The following is a 24342-nucleotide window of genomic DNA, read 5'->3' as shown; positions in this document are numbered from 1 at the left end:
AGGAGAGGGGAGAGGTAGAGGGAATCTCATACTCACATCCCAGAAGTCCGCCATGCTGCTGATGGCCTGGAAGGAGACTCCGGTGTCTGACGGGGTATGTAAGAAGAGCTCGGACATCACTTTTGTGTAATAATAGGCACTGGAGCTTGTCATTCCATAGGTCACTAGAAACCAACCCAAGAGGCTGTGTCCTGCTCACTGTTTCCTATATCCATTCTCCAGAGGAGACAGGAAAGCCCATTTGCCCTGGGGCCAGAGATGCTACCTAGATGGGATCCCATTGGGCCTACCCTCCCCTAGAGTTGTCTGGGGAGGCTAATAAGGCATTGGGGAAACCAGGGAATATCTTAGCCTACAAGGTCTCCTCTTCTCCTCTCAACTTACCTCAGAAAGACTGAACTCCACTCAGAAATTGTCTCTTGATATTGTCATTCTGAAAATTCACTTTTCTCTTCCTAAACCAGCTTAACTTCCTAGTTCTTATTCCCCAGAACCAAGATATTTCCACCTTCTGCATTCTTTCATTTGTCCTATATCTATGCCCTTGGGAAATACCTCCAAATTCTGGAAGACTCCAAGGCCCTGGCCAAACACCTTACAGTGGAGATGTGGTCTCCTGGACCTGACACCTCTGGCCCCAGGGCATCCTGATGGGCACAGCTGTCTCCTGATGGAAGGACTCAGAGCATCCCCAGATCAAAAAAAGACCTGACCTTTGCCCTGAAGAACTGAATCTTCCTTAACCACCCTAACCCATACACCCAGTCTAAAGTCAGGCTGTTAGGGAAGCTATAAGTTTTCTAGTTAAAAGGCAGTATTTGAAGAATATAAGCCATTTATTTTATAGATTGTCCCTCAATTTAGATTTGCCTGATATTTCCTTATGTTTAAATTCAGGTTATACATTAGGCAAAGAATACCGAAAAAGTGATGTGTCCATCTCAGAGCTTCCTATCAGGAGGCACACACTGTCTAATTGTATCATTACTGGTGATGTTAACTTTCATCCCTTGTTAAGGCAGCTGTCTTCCAGCCTTCTTCAATGTACAATTATTTTTCTCTTTGTAATTAAGATGTATTTTGTGGGGAAATACTTTGAAATTATGTAAACATCCTATTACTCATCAATCTTTCACCTACTAGTTTTAATATCCAATAATACCTAGTTTTAATGACTTTTACCTGATTATTACTACCATGGTTATCAAGTTGTGATTTTCTCATTCCATCATTCCTTCTGCATTTGTTAGTTAGCATTCTCCTTAGGAAGAACTTTTCCTTCTTCCTCATTAGGTAGTCATTTATATATACCAGCATGAACTCATGGATTCTTGTTTTTTCTATAGTTTATAATTTGTTAGTATTATGATATTGTTACTTAATTTTTAGCCAAGTCATGCAAGATAAAGAAAGACTAAAGAATTGTTCTAGATTTAAAAAGACTTAAACATAAAAATTAAATGTAAGATGTGCATTTAGTTAGGATTAAATCCTGGACAATAGTTTTTTCCTTTTACTATGAAGTCTGTTAGTGTAATAATTGATGAAATTGTAATAAGGTCTGTTCATTAGATGATAGTACTAAATCAATGATAATTTCCTGACTTTAGTAAGAGAATTTCCTTATTTTTAGAGTTACATATTAAAGTATTTAGGAGCAACAGGGAATTATGTCTGCAATTTATTCTCAAATAGTGTGTGTGTGTGTGTGTGTGTGTGTGTGTGTAAAGAGAGAGAGAGATTGGGAAAGAGAACAATAAAAGAAATGCAAGCCTGGTAAAATATACATATTTGGGAAATCGGGGTGAAATATATATAAGGATTCTTTGTATTATTCTTGCAGCTTTTCTGTAAGTCTGGAATTACACCAAAAAAATTAAAGTAGGATTTGTCAGTCTCTTGTGAGCAATTCTCTTTAAGAATTTTCCTTTTTAGGGGTGCCTGGGTGGTTCAGTTGGTTAAGCGCCTGCCTTTGGCTCAGGTCATGATCCCAGGGTCCTGGGATGGAGTCCCACGTCGGGCTCCCTGCTCAGTGGGGAGTCTGCTTCTCCCTCTCTCCCTGCCCTTGCTCTTTCTCTCTCTCTCTGTCTCTCTCTCTCTCTCACACACACACACACACTCTCTCTCGCGCGCGCGTACGTGCACTCTAATAAATAAAATCGTAAAAAAAAAAACAAAAAAGAATTTTCCTTTTCAAATTTTGGGTCACATTTGCTCCTACCACCCCTGGAGCTCATCCATAGAAAGAAGGACTGGTGAGTGGTCATAGATTAGGCACAAACAACATCACACTTTTTCAGGGGGAAATCAGCAAAGAAGGAAAGCATTATGATTTCACATTTCCCCACTCCACTCTATTAAGTTCAGGAAACAACTTTAATTCTCTCTGATTCAAATCTGTGATTACCTGCCCTTAGTATCTGGAGGACTCATACTCAATTTTTCCAGATCTAGAAAATGGATTGGAAGTCAAGCTTCTGTCTGCTGAGAACCCACCACAGAGTTATAAGGATGGTCAGTGTGCTGAATTTTTCCTAATGCCAAAGGATGATTAAATTGTTACAGCTTCTGGATGGCCACTAGGTGGTACCCCTTGCTGTATCTTTTTCTCCTCCAATTTTCCAGTTCTAAATTACTACTCAGAATTAACATGCTCTGAACTGGTTGTCAACGATTACGGAGGCATAACATCTTTGATTATTACCCAAGGTAGTAAAGACTATGTATTTTGAGAAAAATGATTTCACCTGGTCAAATGCCCACTGACACTCAGAAATTCAGTATTCTTTGTAACTTTTTAACTGAAGTACATGCAAACAGAAAAGACCAAGAAACTATTTTAAAACTTTCTAAATTAAGGTTTGTGCCTTGTGTAGTACCTATTAAATACCTTCTCTCCACCCAAATACCTTCTATTCCTTGTTAATTCTTATTTCAGCAAATTTTGTACTTTGTCTCAGGAGATGAGGTAGCCACCCCCCCCCCCCACCTCTATGAAATTCAAATGACTACTTCTCATACCCCAAATCGATACTTGGTAGAACATATTATCAGTCTACCAACCTGATTATTCTAAAGACACATTTTATATTCATTAAGCAAACATTACTCAAAGTCTAACATGTGTGAAACACCTTGCTGGGTCATTGGTTTCTATCCTTAAAAATGTCTATTGAGAAACATGTCCCAGAATGAACTTTTTTTTTTAGTACATCTTTAACATTTAAAATTGAATTATACAGAATAGAAGCTTTTAATAGTATGCTGACCTACCCTGCTCATGTATGCACTCAGAATGAATTTATTGTTGTAGAATGAGCATGAGCTTTGGAGCCAGACTGACCTAGGTTCAAATCCTAGTTCTGTCACTTACAGTATAGACTTGGACTCTGAGTCTCAGATTCCTCATCACTAAATGGGGGAATACAATATCTTTCTTGTAATATTATGAAGATGAAAGATGATGTCTTTAGAATGCATTGAACACAGTGGGTGCTTAACAACTAGTTCTAGTCACCCTATTATATGCTCCTCAGGGGACAAGGACTATGTTTCATTCAATTAGCAAAGTGCCTAGTATTTAATAGTTTCTCAATAAGTGTTTGTTGGGCTGAACCAAAAGTGGTGGAAAAAAACACAAAAAGAGTAGAATGAAATAAATGAATAATTTTCCAAAAATAAAGTATTATGACTCCATATTTGACACATAGCAGCAAAGTCATCAAAATAGTCAAGGTTAATTCCTATTTAATAGATGTTGGAAGGAGGCTGGAATGTTCCTCAGTCCAAAGAGAGCAATAAATTCATAGTCTTGGGTAAGAGAAACAAAGCCAGTCCTTAGCTGGCCTAGGGAGCAAGTACAGTTGGCCAGGAATCCTTACACAATGTGATGGTAGAAATGTTGATAGCACAGCTCAATCTTCCTAATATGAACCATCCAGAATATCAGTTGAGTATCAATTACTGCAATCTGAACCCAAAAGCAGGGCAGAGGAAACCCAGGATTGCAAGATGGAGTGATGATTTCAGCTCCTATGTCTCATATGTCCCCATCATTATATGATATGGTGACTGCAGCATGCATCAGAATTACTTGGAAGGCTTACTAAAACACAGACTGCTAAGAATGGGGCTCAATAATTTTCATTTCCAATACATTCCCATGTAATGTTTATGCTACTGGTTCTGGGACCACACTAGAAACACTGCCTTGACCTGTTGCTACATAATCCCACTTGTCTTTGATAGAGTTGTCAAGACGGCAGCGTGTTTCCCAGTGCCCGTTTCCATGATTCGCACGACTGGGAGTGAGGAAGAAGAAATAACATCTTTCCCAAGAGGCTGTCAGAACCTTCCTTCTGCGATAGGGAGGGATAGGAAAGCTTTTACAAACTACATACACCTCTTAGAACACCCCCTCCTCACTCCAAGGGAAAAATCACTGAATCTATTGCCCTACGGAGCCACAGGCAGTCATGGGAGTGGACCACATCCCTCTAGCATATTGTAGGAGAAAAAGATTGAAAACAACTTGTTCGTTCTTTCCTGCTGTCTCCTTTCCCCCACTCCACCCCATTAATTTCCATTCAGGTAACTCATTTGACTTTACCATGAAGAACCAGCTTGTCTAAGTGGAACACCCGGTTCAGAGATTTCTGAATCTGACAGGGACTCAGCGTACCCATTCTACCATCATCCTTCTCCATGTCAGGAGAAAGAATAGACCAGACTAGCCATTTATTACCTCAGAACATCTATTATATGCCCTATGCTAAGTGCTTCACATGCTTATTTCATTTAACCCTACAACAGCACTATATATATATTAGGTGCTATTATTATCATCCCTGTTTTCCAGTCTCAAACAGCTGAAGTAACTTGCCCAAGGAGCCAGGATTCAAATGCAAATCTATCTGCGCCCACAGTAAACTCATTCTGCTCTGCTCCTAGGACTGAGCTATATCCAAGGAGTAGAAGTTATAGGAGGAACCATGTAAACTCCATCAAAGGCAGAATTTCCTGACCACCAGTGCTTTCAGATTATGAAATGGACCACTTCACAAACATCCATTTCCTCTCTGAGAGTGTCAGCAATCCTGCCTGCTGAGGATCACATGGACGGGGCTCCTGCAAGGGGCCTCCCTGGTTCTTTCCTTTAAGGTCCAGTGAAGGAGTGGAATTGTTCCATTTCAAAAAGCAACACTAGACCAGGGAATGGGTGGGAACTGGAAGGAATCAGAATTTGAGTCAGTATATGGAATGTCCATATGTCAGTACATTACTACCTTTTTAATATAGTGAGGGCCTCGTTGCAGGAAGTTTTCAGACACTGGACAATGACTGCATGAGAATGCTATCAAGAAGATCGGAGACCAGGTGTTGGTCTCACCATCCAGCACAGAGTATCTGCTTTTTTTTCTCTTGGACAGAAATTAAGTTCTCTTGCATACGCTATATCATGCCTTTTAACCTTAGCCTCAGATTGAATTCCCAGCTGCTGAATATTAACAATAACTGACATCACTGACACATATTGTGCTCTGGGCTTTGCCACATTGTCTCCAATAAGCCCATAAAAACCTCATAAAGTAGGAACTACCATTGCATTTTATTAAATAACTTGTCCAAAGAGCATATAGCAAGTAAATAGAACTTGGATTCAAACTCAGGTCTGCCTTACTCCAAAGACCGTGAATTTAGCCACCATACATTACACTACCATATCCTCTACCACTCAAATCCTTCTGATTAGGGACTCTGACTCTCTTCCGAAAATCAAGCCAAATGTTTGGTATTACACAAGTTTATAAGGCACCCTTATAAGAAAACTCTATTTGGAGAGTCTAATATCTGAGTTAGGAGGTGAATTGTAAAAAAGTACTTGGTAAACTCAAACATCACCATCATAAAGGAAGCTCCAAATTCCTTCATTCTGGTATAAACAGATAATTGTATAAATCTGTATCAAGAGTCATACTCCGACATAGCTGAGTCCCAGAGGAGGAAAAATTCACATGCCCAAAAATGTGACCTGGGTTGTTCATACTATCAAAAGATTGTAAACAACCTAAATGTCCTACAAAGAGGCAATATTGAAGGAAACTATGATATCATTGAGCCACTTAATGGAGTATTATACAGCCATTGAAATGGTAGTAAACACAGAATGCAAAATTGTTTGTGCTGTTGTGACAAATATTTTACAAAAATACTAGGTATGTAAAAACTTGAAGGAAAAATGGACTTTTTGACAAATGAGTAGTATAATAGGTGGGTTTTATTTCTCTTCATTCTCATGGAGTTCAAGTAATGCTATCATAATAATACAATATAAAAATAATAAAATTATCCTTAAAAATCTGTCCACCTCTTTGTTTCCAAGTTACAGGCTGAAATTTCTAGGTGCTGGATGCTGTATTGGATTTCGTGACTGCTTCCTTAAGATCCTCTCCTGGTTAATACCATGATTTTATTTGAGATATCACACCTCTGTGGGTCATCTCACATATGTGGCTAGAAGCTGAATTCAACCCTGGCTCTAGGATTTGGAAGGGACGCTTAGGCCCAGATTAATCCACAAATGTCCCTCCCACGACGCCATTACAGTTTCAGGGATGAGCATGTAACCCATTTCAGACCAAAGGGTCATGAAGAGAGAGTTCTGGAACCTTTTAGGATCTTCTCTCTCATAGTAGATATGAATGAGAAAGCCCCAGACGATTCAGCCCCAAGATGAAACTGATCGCACAACTGGCAGAACTGAGTAACACAAACAGACCGGGCTTTGATGATATCATTAAGCCACTGGATGGATCATCCCTGAACTCTGCCCTCCTTTGGACTTTCATTATCTAGACAATAAATCCCATATGGGCTAAGCCAGTGTTCACTGCATTTTACTTCATTGTAACATGGTCCTTACCTATATGAAAACCATGACATTTTCAAAGAGATTGCATTATTCCTGAGGAAAATGGAGCTAGAAAAGCTTCTGCTACTGTTTGAACATCTCTGGAGTGCAGTCGATGACTTTAGCGTATTTGTGCTGAAGTCCACATTAATTAAAATACATTATTACCCTATATTAAAGGGGGCTTGCTGACCAAACCAACTGATGATGATATTCTAGGAACATACCTACCATTCATCAAGGCTCTCCAAGCTTTATTTCTGGGTAAATCCAGGTCTCTAGAATACAATAAAAATTTACACACACACACACACACACACACACACACGTGTATGTGTGTTTATGAGCACTTATAAATGTATATATATGCATATACACATATATATGCAAATATGTATATCTGTATGTAAAGTGTACATATATATCCCTACTCTTAAAAATGCTTTAAGAACGAGGATTTAATATGGATTTTTAAAGGAGGCAGATATAAAACACAGTCAAAAGAGAAGTAGCCTCAGTCTTGAATATTGCTTTTATCCATTATGATATTCCATGACTCATATAAAATCCAACAAAGCCAACTCTTCCCAGAGCTAGGGTCTCCTTATTAACTGGTGTGCTTTCTCTTAGTCACCAGTGAGAACTGTGCAACCTATTTATGTTTCCTTCTTGCTTTGGTTGCCAGGAACCTCACGCTTTGCTCTTATTTGCTGTACTTTGTTTATCTTAGGTTTTCCGGCACAGGGTATCTTCCTCCCCTACCTTTTCCCACTTTTTTTGCTAACTCTTTTTATTATAGTTCTAATGGGCTATATTTTATTGTGTCTGTGCTTTGTAATGTAAGCTGGCTTAGGTCGCTTTTAGACACAGGTGGGGCATAAGTATATAATATATATAAATATATATATTAATATTATTATTAAAGAAGTATGACTGTAATAATCATTATTAATCATCATGAGCTTGGATAATAACTTGATTTTATCCATTCCAATGTTTATAGTAGAGACTGAATATTACTGTCCTCTCTTTTGAACTGTTGAAAGACCTTCCCAGCTCAGAGCAATAGCAAGAAGTCAGCAGTTGCTTTCTGTGCCTACTTTCCCAGGTGATTGCCATATAGGCCGTCATATGCTACTGAGCTCCTTTCTTGTTCCTAATTACCATGGGATGGAATTTAGCTATCATTTTCCAACAGCAGTCTCCTTGGGCAGGAGGGTATCAACTAATTGACAAAGAAACTTGAAGGCCTGGGGCGCTTCTGCTAGCAAGTGTATAATTATAATTCCTTTATATGTTTATACTACTGCTCTTTCGGAAACTCTGTGCCTTCAAGTTTTTGAAACTCAAAAGACAAATACTCCTTCCTAAGCTGAGTAGCTGTGAGGAAACGTATGGAAGATGCTTCTCTAGAAATCTGGAGGTCTCTTCCCTCTACCCCCAAACCCAGCCCTGACAGTCATTGTGTGGATAGAACTCCCACTGTTCCATCAATCTTCCAGTTGTTGAAGAATTGGAAGTTCCTCGGGCTTTACCTATTTTATAAATTTACCCTGTGGCTACTCTGATGGCCTCTTCCTGAGTCCCTCTTATCACCTGGATTGCTGAGAAGCTCTCTGAAACATCTCTCTACCTATTTCTTAGGGACATAAGAGCTGGAGCATGAGGTGGAAGCCGTATGTTGAGAATGACAACACAAAGAGGTAGAAGCAGTCTGGGCCCCATCTTAGTCCAGGGCTTCAGCACGCTCAGCACGGAGCCTGACCTGGGGCTCAATCTCATGACCCTGAGATCATGCCCTGAGCTGATATCAAAGAATCTGACGCTTAACTGACGGAGCCACCCACGTGCCCCCAGTCCAGGGCTTCTTACACAATTCAGATTATTATGTGAGAGAGAAATAAACTTCTATTCTATTTAAGCACTGTTACTACAGCTAAATCAATATCCCAACGGAAGCATTTCATATGATTACATCCATGTCAGATGGATATTTTGGAAAAGGAATTTTTGTAGGAGAATTAGGGAAAAAGTCAAATGTTCTGTTAAGAAAAAGTCAAATCTAATCACAGATCTCTTGGTTAAAACCATTTACTGAGTTTACAAAACCCTTTATCCTTTGCTTAATAGGAAGTTCCCTATTAAGAAATCCTCTTATTGCTGCTATTCTCCTTCTTGGGCAATTCCTTCTTCCACTCACATATTCTAATTAATGCTATTAGGTCATTTAAAATTGGATTCCAAATGCCTCATGTTTCTTAAGATGGAAAGTAGGCAGAAGAAAATTGCAACTTAGAAATGAGGGAAGGGTTAAATCCTCAGAGCATTCACTAGAGGATTATAAAACCAGTGCATTTCACTAAAATTCAAATATATTTATATGTGCCCAGAAAATGGCTGAAATGATATATACCAAACTCTTAATAGTGTTTAATAATAGTGGCCTTTAACATTTTCCATATTATTTGACTCTTTTTTTTTTTTTAAACAAGAACTATATTAGTTAAACTTTTAATAAAGATATTCCCATGGTTTGGGGGCGGGGGAAGGGGTAGAATTCTTTTGTAATGAAATGAGGAGAAACACTGCTTTATATTTTCCTTTCATACTTGCCCTTCCGAACTCTGACTCTGGCAAAGCTCTTGCATATTCATAGCCTGAGGCCTTAGTTGGCTCTTGGCTCCCACGCCTGCCTTCTCCAGGCTGAGAGCCAATAATGTTAAAACAAAGCAAAACAAAAAACACAAGCAAACGACAATGACTTTGGTCTCCTCAGACTTGAATGGTTGCCTGCTTCTGAGACCCACAAGAGTTCCCAGGTCTCTCTGAACATTTTGTCCTCCGACATCTTGCCATCATCCTGGAGCAACCCCCCCCCACCCCCCCACCCCCCCAGTGTCCGTAGCACTGCAGGTCACTATGGGTTTAAGGCCGCCATCGGCTTCCACTGCTCCTGAAGGCAGGTGTGTCTCCTGTACTTCAAAGGCTTTAACAGTTAGGAGGGTCTGCCACATAATAGGACTTTGTAAAATATGAATGAATGAATGTGTGAATAGCCAGGATCTTGTCCTTAGTTTGAACCTTTTGCTAATGAGCTCTTAACATTTCATTTGTTGAGCACTCCATGCTGTGAAATAATCTGATTTGACCAGCTCAAATTCATTCTCCAAACCAGTGGTTGTCAAACATTTCGTTCTCAGAACCACTTTGTAACTCTTAAAAATTATTAGGAACTCCAAAAAGTTTTCATTTGGGTTATAGCTAACTTTATAGAAATTACTTTATAGAAATTAAAACGGAGGAAAAATTTAGACATTTGTAATAATGATTCATTTTAAAATAATGATAACAAACCCCATATACGTAAACATGAACAACATATTATTATGAAAAACAACTATTTTCTAAAACAAAACAAATAAATTCAGTGAGAAAAATGGGATCGTTTAACATTTTTGCAAGCCTGTTTAACACCTGGGTTTAAAGAAGATTGCTGGATTCTCATATCTGCTTCAGAATTCAATCTGCTGCTATAGGTTGTTTTGGTTGAAGTATGTGAAGAAAATATGACCTCCCACAAAGATGTAATTTGGTAAGGGAAAGGGTCTCAGGAAGCCCCAGGGGTCCTTGGAGCACACCTCTGAGAACATTGCCCTTTGCCTTATATCTGTGACTAGGACTTCCACACAGCCTTAATGATCTGCCTCAACTTAAAATCCTAGATTTATTGCTGCCTCCACCTAATAGCATAAAGAGATAATTATCAATATTACTATAATCCCTTATGTGGGTCCCATGTTCCATAGTTTTCATAGTGTTTTCCCATGCAATGTCTCCCAGTAACGTATCAGGTATGGTCTGACCTTGCCAATGAGCAGTTTTTCTAATGTCACAATTCAATCAAGTAAGTTTTGAAGATCTAATTAGCTTTATTAGTTAAACCGTGAATCAGGCAGCATCCCATCTAGCAAGTAGAGGGGAGCCCCAAAGGGCTACAGAAAAGGAAAGGTTTTTAAAGGTACAGAGTGGAAAAAAGGAAATTATTAGCAAAGAAGCCATTGTTTTTGGCAAGGTAGCCCTTCTATGGGGAATGGAAGGGTTCTATCTGCAAATTTCCTAGTGCTGGCCAAGAAATTTCCATGTTGACTGGTTAAAGGTTACATTTTTGGGGGGTTGAAACTGCAGTTAGGTTAGGTATTAAGTCTTGATTTACTGACATGGGGCCTCAACCTAAGTGACACCATTTGGGACCCGTGGTTTTATTTTTAACACTATGAATCATGAAATTCAAATTTATATGATCTGCTCAGGGCCATTCAGCTGGTAAGAGACAGAGTCAATACTCAGACTCATGCTTTATGAATGCAAACTACATGTTTATTCTCTGACTACTTATACCAGCAGAGGCCCAGACTGATCTCATCTACAAAAATTTAGAATATCTAGATTTTATCAGCTACTGCTGCCTGCTCTCCTATACTTGATCAAAGCATAGTTATAGGTAAAAATTCTTTCCCTGATTCCAAGAACTGGCATTTAAATGTACTACAGTAGAGCGCCTGGGTGGCTCAGTCGGTTAAGTGTCTGCCTTCAGCTCAGGTCATGATCCTGGGGTCCTGGGATCGAGCCCTGTGTCGGGCTCCCTGCTCAGCAGGGAGCCTGCTTCTCCCTCTCTCTCTGCCCCTCCCCCCTGCTCATGCTCTCTCTCTCTAATAAATAAATAGAATCTTAAAAAAAAAAAAAAGAAAGTTACTATGATGAGAAAAACAATTTTAGTTTAAAAAAAAAAATGTACTACAGTATTCCTAGAGACCAATGACAGCCCCACATCAGGGAAAACTATGACAGGTTGTTACCTAGCATTGAACAACAGGATATGTCCAGGCTCACCAATCTTGTAACAGTGATCCAGGCCCTCAGAATTCTGGGGCACCAGGGAATTCTGCTACAGCAAATTTAGGCCAAAGCCTAAATAATCCCTATTATTTAGGTTGAGTTGACTCAGATGACCTCACCCTAGTACTAGAAGGACTTTGTAATTCTCTGTGTCTGGATAGGCCATGGGTAACTGAGCATGCTAGGAAAAGCATGAAATCATGATCCCATGGCCAGTCTTGATCCCTGGCAACTGCTTCTAGAGGGCCTAGTCTTTCTGATCCTTGATAAGCATTATCCTGATGCTTTCTCAGATCTCAAGCTTCCAGTGGGTTAAACTTTACATTTCAATATTTTCCTAATTTATACCTTGACGTGGAACAACAACTGATATTTTTTGAAAGCCCACCATATGCCAGGCACTGTACTATTTGTACTTACTTATTTTCCACCAATCTCACAAAGGCAGTCATTACCATCATTAGATATATAAGGAAAACGGGGCTTCCAGAGATTTAAGTATCTTGACCTAGCTTGCCAAAGGCAATGGCTAATAACTGGTTGCACCATCATTTGAACCATGTCATCTCATTCCAGGTCCCATGCTCTCTCCATCACGATTGCACCTTCACTAATGTCATGGTTCTATGTGACCAATTATCTTCTGTCATCATTACAGTCACATAGGGTATAGGAGCTCACCCACAGACATTTTCTGAACCTCCAACATATTTCTGTTCCTTTCCTTGTCAATTCTAGGAATGCTTAGTCAAGAAAGACATCTTCTATGGAGGTTCCTCAAAAAATTAAAATAGAATTACCATATGAACCGGCAATTCCACTCCTGGATATTTATCTGAAGAAAATGATATCACTATCTCAAAAACCATATCTGCACCCCTATGTTCATTGCAGCATTATTTACAATAGCCAAGACATGGAAACAATCTGAGTGTCCGTTGACAAACGAATGGATAAAGAAAATGTGGTACATATATATGATGGAATATTATTCATCCACCAATAAAGGAAAGGCTGCTATTTACAACAACATGGATGGACATTAAGGACATTATGCTAAGTGAAATAAGTCAGACAGAGAAAGACAAATATAGGATGTCACATATATGTGGAATCTAAAACAAAAACAAAACCCATCAAACTCATAGATACAGAGAACAGATTGGTAGTTGCCAGACATAGGGGTGTGTGTGAGGGGGTGTGTGAAATTGGTGAAGGTGGTCAAAAGGTACAAAATTCCAATTATAAGATAAACAAATCCAGCATGGTGATGCAGTGTACAGCATGGTAACTACAGTTAACAATGCTGTATTGTATATTTGAAGGTTGCTAGGAGACTAAATCTTAAAAATTCTCATCACAAGAAAAATTAGTAACTACGTGTAGTGAGGAATATTAACTAATTGTGATCATTTCCCAATATATACATATATCAAATCATTATGTTTTACACCTAAAACGAATACAGTGTTGTATGTCAATTATATCTCATAAAGAAAAAAAGAAAGACATCTTTTTCCTAGCCTCCAAACTTACTTCAACCTCTCCTATTAATATAAGATCCCACCAATCTATGGACAGAACCTTGACATCCACTCAAAAGACGCAGAGTGAATAGAGGTAGGCATTTCCTTACAACCAGTGATGAATAAAGAACATCCAGTGACACAAGTCACCAAAGGCTGAGGGTCTCTGCCCTCCTCCCCAACTGCGTGGTGACCAGACCCAGCCTTGTCCTGTCTCAGAACCGCTCCTAAACAGGGCCAGTCCCAGGTGCACCTTTGAGATAACAATACTGTCTCCTAAAACAAACAGCCATTGTTTCCACACAAAGACCTTCAATGTTTCCTCCATCAACAAAAGGCTACAGCCATCCTGCCAAGACGACAAAGAGCTGGAAGCCCTTTCCTAAATATCATGATGGTGGGAGGGAAGGAGTGGAGGCAGGAAGATCATTCTCCAGTGCTTTCTATGTGGAGGAATAGGACCAACTCCACCCATCAGGGATCATTCTGAATTACTGATCATTCCTGGACTATTCATAATGACAATAATAACGGCTTCCTAATCTGTGAAATGGAAATAATATCTATCCCTTACAGGACTGCTGTCAGGATCAACTGAGATAATAGGTATACAAGCTCTTTGTAAGATTTAAAAGGCTGCCCAACTGCTATGGTTATTGTGGGAAGATAGATGGTTCACCCACATTGCCTGCATAAAAAAGATAGCTCTATTTCAGCTGATGAAAGTCCAAATAGCTCTGGTATCTAGCTCCACCCAGGTCCTCGAATAAAGCATAAGGGAGAAGAAATGTGGTCAGTATGGCTTACCACTATAGTTTATGAGGGCCCATCCCAAGCCAAAGTTAGGCTAGTATTTCCTAGCTCCAGGAACCCAAATCCTGGAAATGAGCCCCCTGGTGTTTGGTCCCTCACCTAGGGTTTTAATACTCCAAACTTTACTCCCCACCCCCTCCCTTATCCCTCTTAAAACATACCTTCCTTAAGCAATTTACACAAAAGTAGATTTACATAATAAATTAAAGCATGGGAAAACTATCCACCCTCACTGGTGATCAAAGACAAATTAAGGTTTTATGCCTACTTAATAATAAAAATTAAAAATGAGACTATCCAATGTTGGTGAGACTGTGACAAAATTGGTTTGATCTCAGAGTACTAGCGGCATAATAAATTTGTATGATCCCCTACAAAGGCAAAATGACAACACATAAGCAAGTACTAAGAAGGTATTCCTTTTTTTTTTTAAGATTTTATTTATTTTATTTGAGAGAGAGAGAAAGCACGTACAGAGGGAGAGTGAGAGGGAGAAGCAGACTCCCCACTGAGCGGAGAGCCCAATGCGGGGCTCGATCCCAGGACCCTGAGATCATGACCTGAGCCGAAGGCAGACGCTTAACCAACTGAGCCACCCAGGCACCCCTAAGAAGGTATTCCTATCTTTTGTCCTAGCATCTCCCTCCCTGGAAATTCCCAAGGAAATACTTCAACAGAAATGGCAAAAAGTAGCAAGTATAGATATATTTACCTGCGGTTGGCAGGTAAATTGAAATATTGAAATAACAAGAGAATGTTTTAGTTAATTATGATGTGACTGTAGTCATTAAGATGAAAATATAAAAATGACTTACAAACATGAGGAAATATTTAAGATATAATTGTAAGTGAAAGGGAACCATATAAGGGGCGCCTGGGTGGCTTATTTGGTTAAGCGGCTGCCTTCAGCTCAGGTCCTGAGCAGGCTCCCTCCCTGCTCTGTAGAGGAGTCTGCTTCTGCCCCTCCCTCCCTGCTCATGCTCTCTCACTCTCTCTCTGAAATAAATAGATAAAATCTTAAAAAAAAGAAAGAAAGAAAGAAAATATAAGGGCTGGTGATCAGTGACGATATCTTTGGTGTTGTGGTGGTAAATTATAGGTGAATTATATTTCAAAATGTTCTTTAATGTTTTTAAATCATTTAAAAAATACAGCAATAAAAAGAAATAAGTAATGAGCCAGTAGAATTCAAAATTATGCTTCTACTAAGGTAGGACATGTAGTTATCCTTGCTAAGATGTTAACAGGTGTTAATAAATTAATGTGTAACACATTTGCATGCAGAGAGGCTGTAGTAGACTCTAGTTAAAAGCCTCAAAAATTGAGTCAGGTCAATAGTCACTGCATTGGATTCCTGCTTCTGCTACTCACTTGCTGTGTGGCCTTGGGCAAGCTATTTGACATATCTAAACCTTTCCTGATTTATAAAATGGAAGTGGTAACAGAACCAATACCCTAGAATCATTGTGTGTAGTCAATAAGATAAGGTACATGGTGTAATGCTTTTATTCAATAAAAGGTTGGTGTGCATGCTGTTAATAACAATGATGATGGTGGTGGTTGTAGTGATTTACTGAGGTCTTCCAGAGAAAATGCCTTAACTTAAATGATGCTGTTCAAATGATATTATCCCTTTTTGTGAAGCCAACTACAAACCAAATAGATCTTACTTTTTAGAGCAGTTTTAGGTTCAAAGCAAAATTGAATGGAAGGTATAGAGATTTCCCATATACCATACTTGCCTCTGCATATGGACAGCCTTCCCTCTATCAAAATCCCCCACCAGAGTGGCCCATTTACTACAATCAATGAACCTACATTGACACATTATTATTCAAAGTCCATACTTTACATTAGGTGTTGTACATTATATGGGTTTGGACAAATGTATAATGACATGTATCTACCATAATATTGTCATATAGAGTAGTTCCGCTGTCTTAAAAATTCTCTGCACACCACCTACTCATCTCCCTCTCCTCCCAGATCCCTGGCAACCACTGATCCTTTTACTACCTTCATAATTTTGCCTTTCTCAAAATGTCATACAGTAAGAATCATACAATATGTAGCCCTTTCAGATTTGCTTCTTTCTTGATAGGTAATTTTTATAATCAGTCTAGAGGACCAAGTAAGTATTTTGAAATTCCACTAGAGAATACAAAGATGATTACTATCAGTGATTGTGTAAGATTATTTATATATGTTATCTCCATAAGATAAGTATTATTCTCTTTGTTCTACCAAAAGGAAGTGCCCAAAGTCACGAAACCAGTAAGTGGCAGAGGTATTTGAATCCAGTTTGTCTGACTCCAATGTTTATATCTTTCCATTATGCCACAGTGTTTACCCTAATACCAAATATGGGTCCTAGAGCATCTGAACCCAGTCACAGGAACTGACAGGGAAAAGCACACTGATAAAGATGCATATCCAAATACATGTCATTGAAGCTCTTAGAAGACAGCCTCCTGATGGAATAACACAACAGCCATTGTATTTTGTGTCAGATTTTATGGCTAGGACTTGCATCCTTATCATTAGGCAGGAGAGCTTAGCACACAGGCTAGCAAAATTACAAGGGTTTAGTTCAATGTTTCTTAACCTTTTTTGGCATTATCCCTCAACTCAGGGGCATCTTTAGACATTTTCTTCCCAATCACCCCTCACCCCAGTTAAATTTTAATAGCACATAAATACTACATTTGCTTATGTACTGTGGCCTTTTCCGGGGCCAAAAACTTTTGCAATATCTAAGTTGGTTTTTTTCTTTTTTCTTTTTTTTTGCCCTCCAAGAAACTATTTCTACTCCCTCGGGGGTATATGATCCCCACTGAGAATATGTAGTCTAGTTGCAGATGGTCAGAGCTCAGGGAGGCTGACGGGGGCTGAGATGCCAGGGAGGTTGAGGTCAGAACCTTGGAGAGTGCCAAAGTAGCCCTACTGAGACCATGTCCAAGGCTCATGATTGCCTCTAGTTTTGCCTGAAAGAAGAAAGAGGCCTGGGAGAGGATGGGGGGTAGGAAGCTAGTAACAGTACTCTTTTACTACATGTCAGAAGCATCAAAACGTAAAGGCCCTCAGAGCCCTAGGCACATGCTGTTCTCCCTTCCCAGGAACTTTCCTTCTTTTCACCTTCCTTTCAAGGAGCTAAATCCTCCTCATCTTTCAGCTTCTGGTTCAGATATCACTTCCTCTGCTGTTATCATAGATTTCCCAAATCTGAATACAACTGAATTGCATCACAGAACTCTGTACTGGCCATATGCCCATGGAGTATTTTGTCCAGTACTGGGCATCATATAGGGAGGGCATCAGGTCTGGAGACCAGGGTGGTGACCATTATGGAATTTTTTTTACCATATGCCTATTTATTTACTGGTACTAGTTACTCTTTACTGGGGTAATGACTTCATGAATATTATCTCATGTGAGCCTCATATAATCCTATTGGATTGGATAGGTATGGATTAGGAAACTGAAACTCAGAGAAATTAAGCAACTTGCTCAAGTTTCCTCAACTGGTGAATGGTAGAGCCTGGTGTTTGTACCCAAGTCTGTGTAAATTCAGAGCCTATACCTTCAATCTATAATTCTTTGACTCTATCCTTCCATGGTGCACTTGTTCTATCCTTTCACTTGGTATTCTCGAATCAGACACCAAACCTTTCCAGTTTGTATCTGTAGCTAGAACTTCAAATAAGCTTCCTTCAATGCCTGTGGCATGGTGGTCTCTCACATGGGAGAATCTTAGCTGCATTGACCACACTACACCACTTGCATCTTTAGCCCTTTTATTGGGATTCTGAGCTCTAAGGCCTGCTGAACCTTCCTCCTTCTGCTTTTAAACAAATGGGGATCAGACCTAGCATAATAACCACATGAAACCCACCAAACTATTTTTCATTCCAAATAGAAAGGAACTGTTTTCCACTTTTTATAGAAGGGTAAAACTTCCACTTGCCAACAGAACATGGTGGCTGCTGAGTTGGTGTCAGGAACGTGAACTTAAAAACTGTATTTCCCTTGCAACTCTTGACAAAGTAACTTTAACAGCTACCAATCTGCCTTCTTCTCCTGAACTCAGTGACAAGTTCTTTTTAATCAAAACATCTTAAGCTGAAAAGGTAATCAATCCCAGGACATAGCCAGCTCACAGATAGATGCTGTCTCCTCAGGCATTGCTGTGGAAGTGTGTATACGGATGTACACATAGATGCTCCTTACCGCCAGAGGTACACAGAGACAGATGTTACTCACAGAAACAGATATCCACCAGGAACACGATGTATATTAACAGCTCCCGCAGGGTGGTCTTGACGTAAAGCTCCCGGTTCTCAGCTGTGTTCTCAGTCAGCGTTGTTCCCCAAAGTCCTAAGGGACAGAGATGCCTAGGATCGCTAGCAGCAGGTTCCTCCCAGATGCCCAACCCACCAGTCCCTGGATATTACTCCCATTTCTACCCCAGCCCTTTGCTCACCCATCACCATGTATCTTGGCTGAATCTGGCTACTCTAACCACACTCAAGCCTGCCCTCCTTCATCAAACACCCTGAGGTAGACAGTGGAAAAGACATTGGGTAGCAGAGAATGAAGACATGGAAAGGAGGTCCTTGTTTCAGGTGGGACAGCCTAGGGGATCATCACAAACATGTCCTCCTTCAAGCTAACTCCCTCCATACCCTTCTGCGCCCCCAGAGATGACTCTACCAGGCTCTCCCTCTAAGAGACCACTACACTGGCCTCTGTGTTCTGGGGCCTTCAGCTCTAACAGACAATTCATAAAGCCCAAAGAGACTGAGATCCCACCTCTTCTTCAGGTCACATCTCCCCCCCGCAAAGCTTTTGGGACTCCCTTCCTAACTCCAGTATCTGAGGAGAACCCTCCTCCCACCAGGTACCTCTGATGCCACGACAGATCTGGAAGCAGCAGCTGGATACCAGGGTCCTATAGGCCTTCTCCTGGGATCCATCTTCAGGCTTTTTGGGTTGGGGCTGGGGGGGCACTGCCCTGGAGATGGTGCAGATCCTCAGTGTCCCATGTGGGGAGGGGGGACCACTGTAGGCAAGGTTGTCCCAGGCTCCACTCCCCATCTTTTGGAGCTCTTGCCCCTCAGGACTTTCCACAGCATTCATGGGGAATGAGGTAGGGGGCCTGGCACCGCAGGTACCCACTGTCCCCTGAAGAAAGGGGGAGCAAAGACACAGCCCAGTCTAGCCAGCAGAAGGCAAAGGAGTGTGAGAGCAGCTGGTCTCAGGAAGCCTCTGCTTCCTGCCTTTTGTAGTGGGAATCTGTCCCCACTGGGGGAGGGGCAGGCGGCAGGGGGTGGGGAATGGCTATCAGTCCCGTCAGGGGCTCTCTCTCTCTTCCTCTAGCTTCAAGACAGGGGGTGGAAGGGAGCTGGAAGTCAGGGGTTTGGCAGGAGAGAGAGAAGCCTGAGAGGGAGATGTGGCGACTGGGGTGGAAGGAAGGAGGGGTGAGAGAGGCCAGTGCTGAGGGGGGAGGAGGGCTGTTTACAGAAGGGGCCTGGTGGGGGGGGGGTGGTCCCAGTCAGACAGAAGAGGAGATGAGAGAGCAGTGGGAGGGGCTGGCGGACTCCAGCCGGTCTGGGCGAATTTCCACTAAAAGCTCCTGAAAGGGCCGCCATGGATTGGGCTGCAGGCCAAGGCCGGGGACAGGAGACTGGAAAGTGCTGCTTCCCTTCCAGGCTCATTCAATGGTGTCTGAGGCTCCTTTAATGTCTCACCTTGAGCTGTCCCCTGGTGGGGTGGAAAAGGGGGGGCTCCCCTTCCTCACTCTACCCCTATAGCTGGGCGAAAAGCTAGTGGCAGGAGGAGCTTCTGTTTCAGACACTTAAGGGTCAGGGTCTCTGACTGCTGTTGAGGTTGGGGCGGGCGCAGAGAGCGGGGGCACTAGAGTTCCAGATTATCTGTATCCTTCTGAGGTCTGCCCTCATACGGCTTATGAGAGAACTACACTGACAGAAAGGTGTTCCTTAAGGGTGTGGGGCTCAGCCTAGGGAAGAGCCTAAACCCTGATTGGGAGAATGCATGAGAGAGCAAAGGGCAAGAACAGTGTGACTTGGGACTCCTTAAGAGGAGTGGATGTCTGGACCCAGCTCAGCTGACAACTTTACCTTAGGGTTCGTAGTATTGGACTGAGGACTACTAAGCATGAGCACAAAATGGAACTATGAGAGGTATCCGAACTGATCTGCTTTCTTTTCAATCTCTGGTGTCTGTGCCCCGAGCACATCCCTGCCTAGACCCTGCTCCGGCCTCTGATCACTTGTCCTGGCCCCCCTAAAAGCATGTGCTGTGGCCCAGAATGGTACTGGCCCCACAGGGGCAGGGGGTTACCTTCTCCTTGACGGCTGCAGCGGGGGCTGCCCTCTCTCCAACAGCTGGTTCCCCATCTGGGCCACTCTATTGCCCCACTTGACCGAAGCCCATGTTCCCCCCCTCAGTAAAACACCAGCCTAGTGGAAGTCACCAGTCCTGAGTGTCCCCATAAAGAGATCCTGATCCCAGAGAACCCAAGGCTGGCCTCGGGCCCTTGATAAATAGGTGCTTTCCAACACCCGAGAAACGGCTGGAAAAGCAGCAGCTCTCTTACCCCTGGCTCTGCAGCATGCCATCTCCTGCCCCAGGCCCAGATACTGTTAGGGAATTAACTCTGTCTGGGCTGGAGTTAAGGCCTCTCTGTGAGCTTCCCTAGATGGAAGAGTTTCATCTCTACATTTTAGCAGCTAATGAGACATATTCCAAGGTGTTTGTTATCTTTGGAAAGACAAAAGATCATTTTGTATGAAATCAGCTGATAGTGAAGGAACCGGAGCTGCTGCCTCTCACCTACAAGCTTTTCAAACAATTGCAAAAGGACCCCTGGCTTGCAAAACTGAACATTAGGACAGAGGTAATGAACAGGAAGCTAGCAGCATAGTCCAAAGAAACAGCAAGAGGAACAGGAGATGGTTTCGGATTCCTTGGGGGATAATTTTATATTATGAGAGAGGCTTGTGATCAACAAGGTTTTGGATAGACTCAAAGAGGTTCATCATGCGACAGGTCCCACACCCTTGTGACATTAAGGCCAGAGCTGGACTGCTTTATTCACGGTCACCCACCGAGGAAACATTGCTTTTCCCTGCTCAGTCTTGAGCATTCCCCACGTGTGTGGATCAATGCATAATACCCCCGGGAAGCACAGGTTATATAACCAGCTTGAGAAATTTTCTCAAAAGATGCTGGGCATTCCTAGGTTATTTAGTCTTACTCAAGAAGTCCTAAGTATGGTAATCAAGTGGAAGTTCCTGATGCTTTCGTCTGCCAGTTCTTCGTGTCCTCAAGTTTCTGTGGCACTTGGTTTTTCCTGAGTGGCCAGTTAATAAGGGCAACCAGTATCAGAGTCCTGTGGCTCAGGTTGCCTTTTAGCAATTTAGCAAAACCCAAGAGGGTTGACCTTGAAACCCAAACTCCCGGTTTAACTCTTGGTTCAGCAACTTACTAACTGTATAGTTCTGGGCAAGTCCCTTTGAGACTTAGTTTATATATCTACAAAGTGTTCCCATTAAAGCCTGCCCTGCTGACCTGAAGGACTGTTTTAGGATTCAAACAGTAGATATAGAAACCATTATAAACTGTGTGCTATAAAGCACCAAACAAATTTAGTTATCTTACCACAGCATCCATCCTTGTGTACCCCACTCATCCGCAGCAATTCATGTTTCAGGGAGATACCTTCAGTCAGGACTCTGTTGTCATTATCTCTGAGAGACAAGGGTCCCAGAACCCTCTGTATCCACCCCCATTCCATTCCAGCTGACAACGGCAGAGTGGAACGATGGCATTTCACCTGAAGACTATTATAACAGTAGTCTGGAAAGAAAATAGCTCTTAGAAGAGTTTCATGAGGACATGGCAAGACTTGCTGTCCATCAGAACCCAAAGTACTTCTTTACCATGATGCCTCTTAGCCCACTTGGTGAATTGGTCCCATTGCTTCACTGGGATACATTTTTTGGTTGCATGCTATCCTATTGCACACACCAGAAAAAGATTACTACATTTCCACCACCAGTACCCTCCTTTTTCACGCCATGCACATCCTAGCCAGGCTCCTCAGTGCCACTCAGATCCACTAGGTCCTGACAAAGAGACCAGAGACAGCAAAGGCCATGGGATAGAAACTTGTAGCTCATTTCCCTATAAGTTCTCCATGTAAATTTCCCCCAGGAGAAACCACCTTCCATATTCCAGAGAAAGGAACCCTGGGGTGACTCATGGTCCAGATTCTACAGGGAGAAGCTTCAAATCACCTTCTGTGTTTTACATAGTGACCCTCAACCTTTTCCACCCCAATAAACATAAACAATAGAGCACACTCTATAAGTAACAATGGCTCACTATGGCAATGATTCTCAATGGAAGACACTGGAGATCACTCATCTATAAGAAAACCCTGCACCTAAGGACTTACCCTTCACCAGTATACCACCAGTCATCTGTGTGGCAAAAATACCAAAATTTGAGTAGCTGAAGTTTTCAGCAACAAACACAGTGGACCAAGCAAACTGACATGAGAAGGCTAATCCCAAGGGAGTCCCCCCTCCCTGTTTTTGTACAATAAACATCATAGCACTGTGCCCGGGGCCACCACAAGCCACAACTCCTTAGAACAGACAAGCCAGATCCATTGGAAGATTCAGGTGTATGAAGTCCTGTTGCAGCTGTCCCAGCCCAGAAGGCCAAGAAAATAGCATTTTGTTGTATTTTGTCAGGGACCTCACAGAGAGGCTGGAGGAGATCCACTTCCCTCATCGAAATGACCCACTTCAGTCTTTTACTTCCTTCCTGTGACCCCCTGGATTTAACAAGTCCTGTTGGAATACATTTTGCATCTTCTGTCTCTCCAAAGAGAACTTTTTTTTTTTTAAGATTTTATTTATTTATTTATTTGACAGAGAGAGAGAGACAGCCAGAGAGGGAACACAAGCAGGGGGAGTGGGAGAGGGAGAAGCAGGCTTCCCACTGAGCAGGGAGCCCGATGCGGGGCTTGATTCCAGGACCCTGGGATCATGACCTGAGCTGAAGGCAGATGCTTAACAACTGAGCCACCCAGGTGCCCCAAAGAGAACCTCTTTAAATGAGCCCTTCAGCTTTCCTCCCATTTCTAGAGACCCCTCCTGGACAACTATCCCCGTTTGCCCATGCCTTCTACAGAAGATTGGACAGGTAGAGGGGACCAACAAAACCCAGGTAGTGGGAGACAGATGATGCTATCAACAAAAATAAGGAAGTTAGTCTTCAGTTGCCTGGAAACTTGGGTCTGAGGCCATGATCATGCACCCTGCTGAGCGTAGTCCGGACATGGAGTACTCACATGGTCTTGAAGTGATCAGTCAGCGTTATCACTTCCAGGCAGAGCTCCAGCTGGGGCAGGCAGGGTTCTGTATAGGATGGTGAGTGTCAGCCCAGCCTCCTGCTAGAGAAGGTGGAGTGGGGGAGGAGAGAGCTCCATGTGAATTGGAGACACCAGGCTAGAAAGAAAGGAGGGAGGTGGAGGGGAAAGAAAGGCACGAGAGAGAAGGGGGATTAGGGGGAAGAGAACTTGAGAGAACACAGTTCTTTCCTTCAGAGCAACTCACCAAATTTCACAGGAGACTTGGCTGACTGAATGTCCCAAGCCTGTGAAGAGGGGAGACTGGAGCACCCGGGCAAATCCCTCAGGCACTCACCCTTCCAGCATCATTTCAGGGTCTCAGGGCAATCACCCAACACACCCCCTTGTCCCAGCTTCTCAGGGCCCCATCACAGGGGACACATATTTTTCCATCTTGAGTCTCCATTCCAGTCATAATCCAGTCCACAGGTATTTGCTGAATGCCGACTATACGGGATGGACTCTGGGATAAGCAGCAAATAAGATCGTCAGGGCCCCTGCCTCAGAGAACTTAGACTCTGGCAAAGAAGACAGGCATCAAGCAAATACACAGGTAACTTAGGATTTGTGATCATAAAAAGTGCTGCAAGGGAGGAGTACAGGGAGCTACGAGACAATGCAGCAGGAGACCTAAGTCTCTAAAGCAAATAAGGAATAGAACCACGATTTCTACCTCTCTTCCCACTTCTTGGCCCTGCAGCAAACAGGGTTTTCTGAGATTCAGAAATGTTTTACCGCTACTCTACACAAGGGAA

The 24342-nt window shown here is 42.1% G+C and overlaps 1 protein-coding gene across 1 annotated transcript in view; it reads right to left on the bottom strand.

Annotated features, from left to right (window-relative positions):
- The window catches only part of PKD2L1 (polycystin 2 like 1, transient receptor potential cation channel), a 95244-nt gene that overhangs the window by 9078 nt on the left and 61824 nt on the right, over window positions 1-24342 (bottom strand). The window contains exons 4-7 of the mRNA XM_078077237.1: window positions 21826-24050; window positions 19047-19326; window positions 18406-18519; window positions 37-164 (exon numbers count right to left, since the gene is read on the bottom strand). Of these exons, the coding sequence (XP_077933363.1) occupies window positions 37-164; window positions 18406-18519; window positions 19047-19326; window positions 21826-21837 (534 nt within the window). The 5' untranslated portion in view covers window positions 21838-24050. The remainder of the gene's footprint in view (window positions 1-36; window positions 165-18405; window positions 18520-19046; window positions 19327-21825; window positions 24051-24342) is intronic.

Source organism: Halichoerus grypus, chromosome 7 (assembly GCF_964656455.1).
Source record: "Halichoerus grypus chromosome 7, mHalGry1.hap1.1, whole genome shotgun sequence".
Taxonomy (NCBI): domain Eukaryota; kingdom Metazoa; phylum Chordata; class Mammalia; order Carnivora; family Phocidae; genus Halichoerus; species Halichoerus grypus.
The sequence above is the reverse complement of the archived record's forward strand: the minus strand, read 5'-3'. Positions and strand labels throughout refer to the sequence as shown.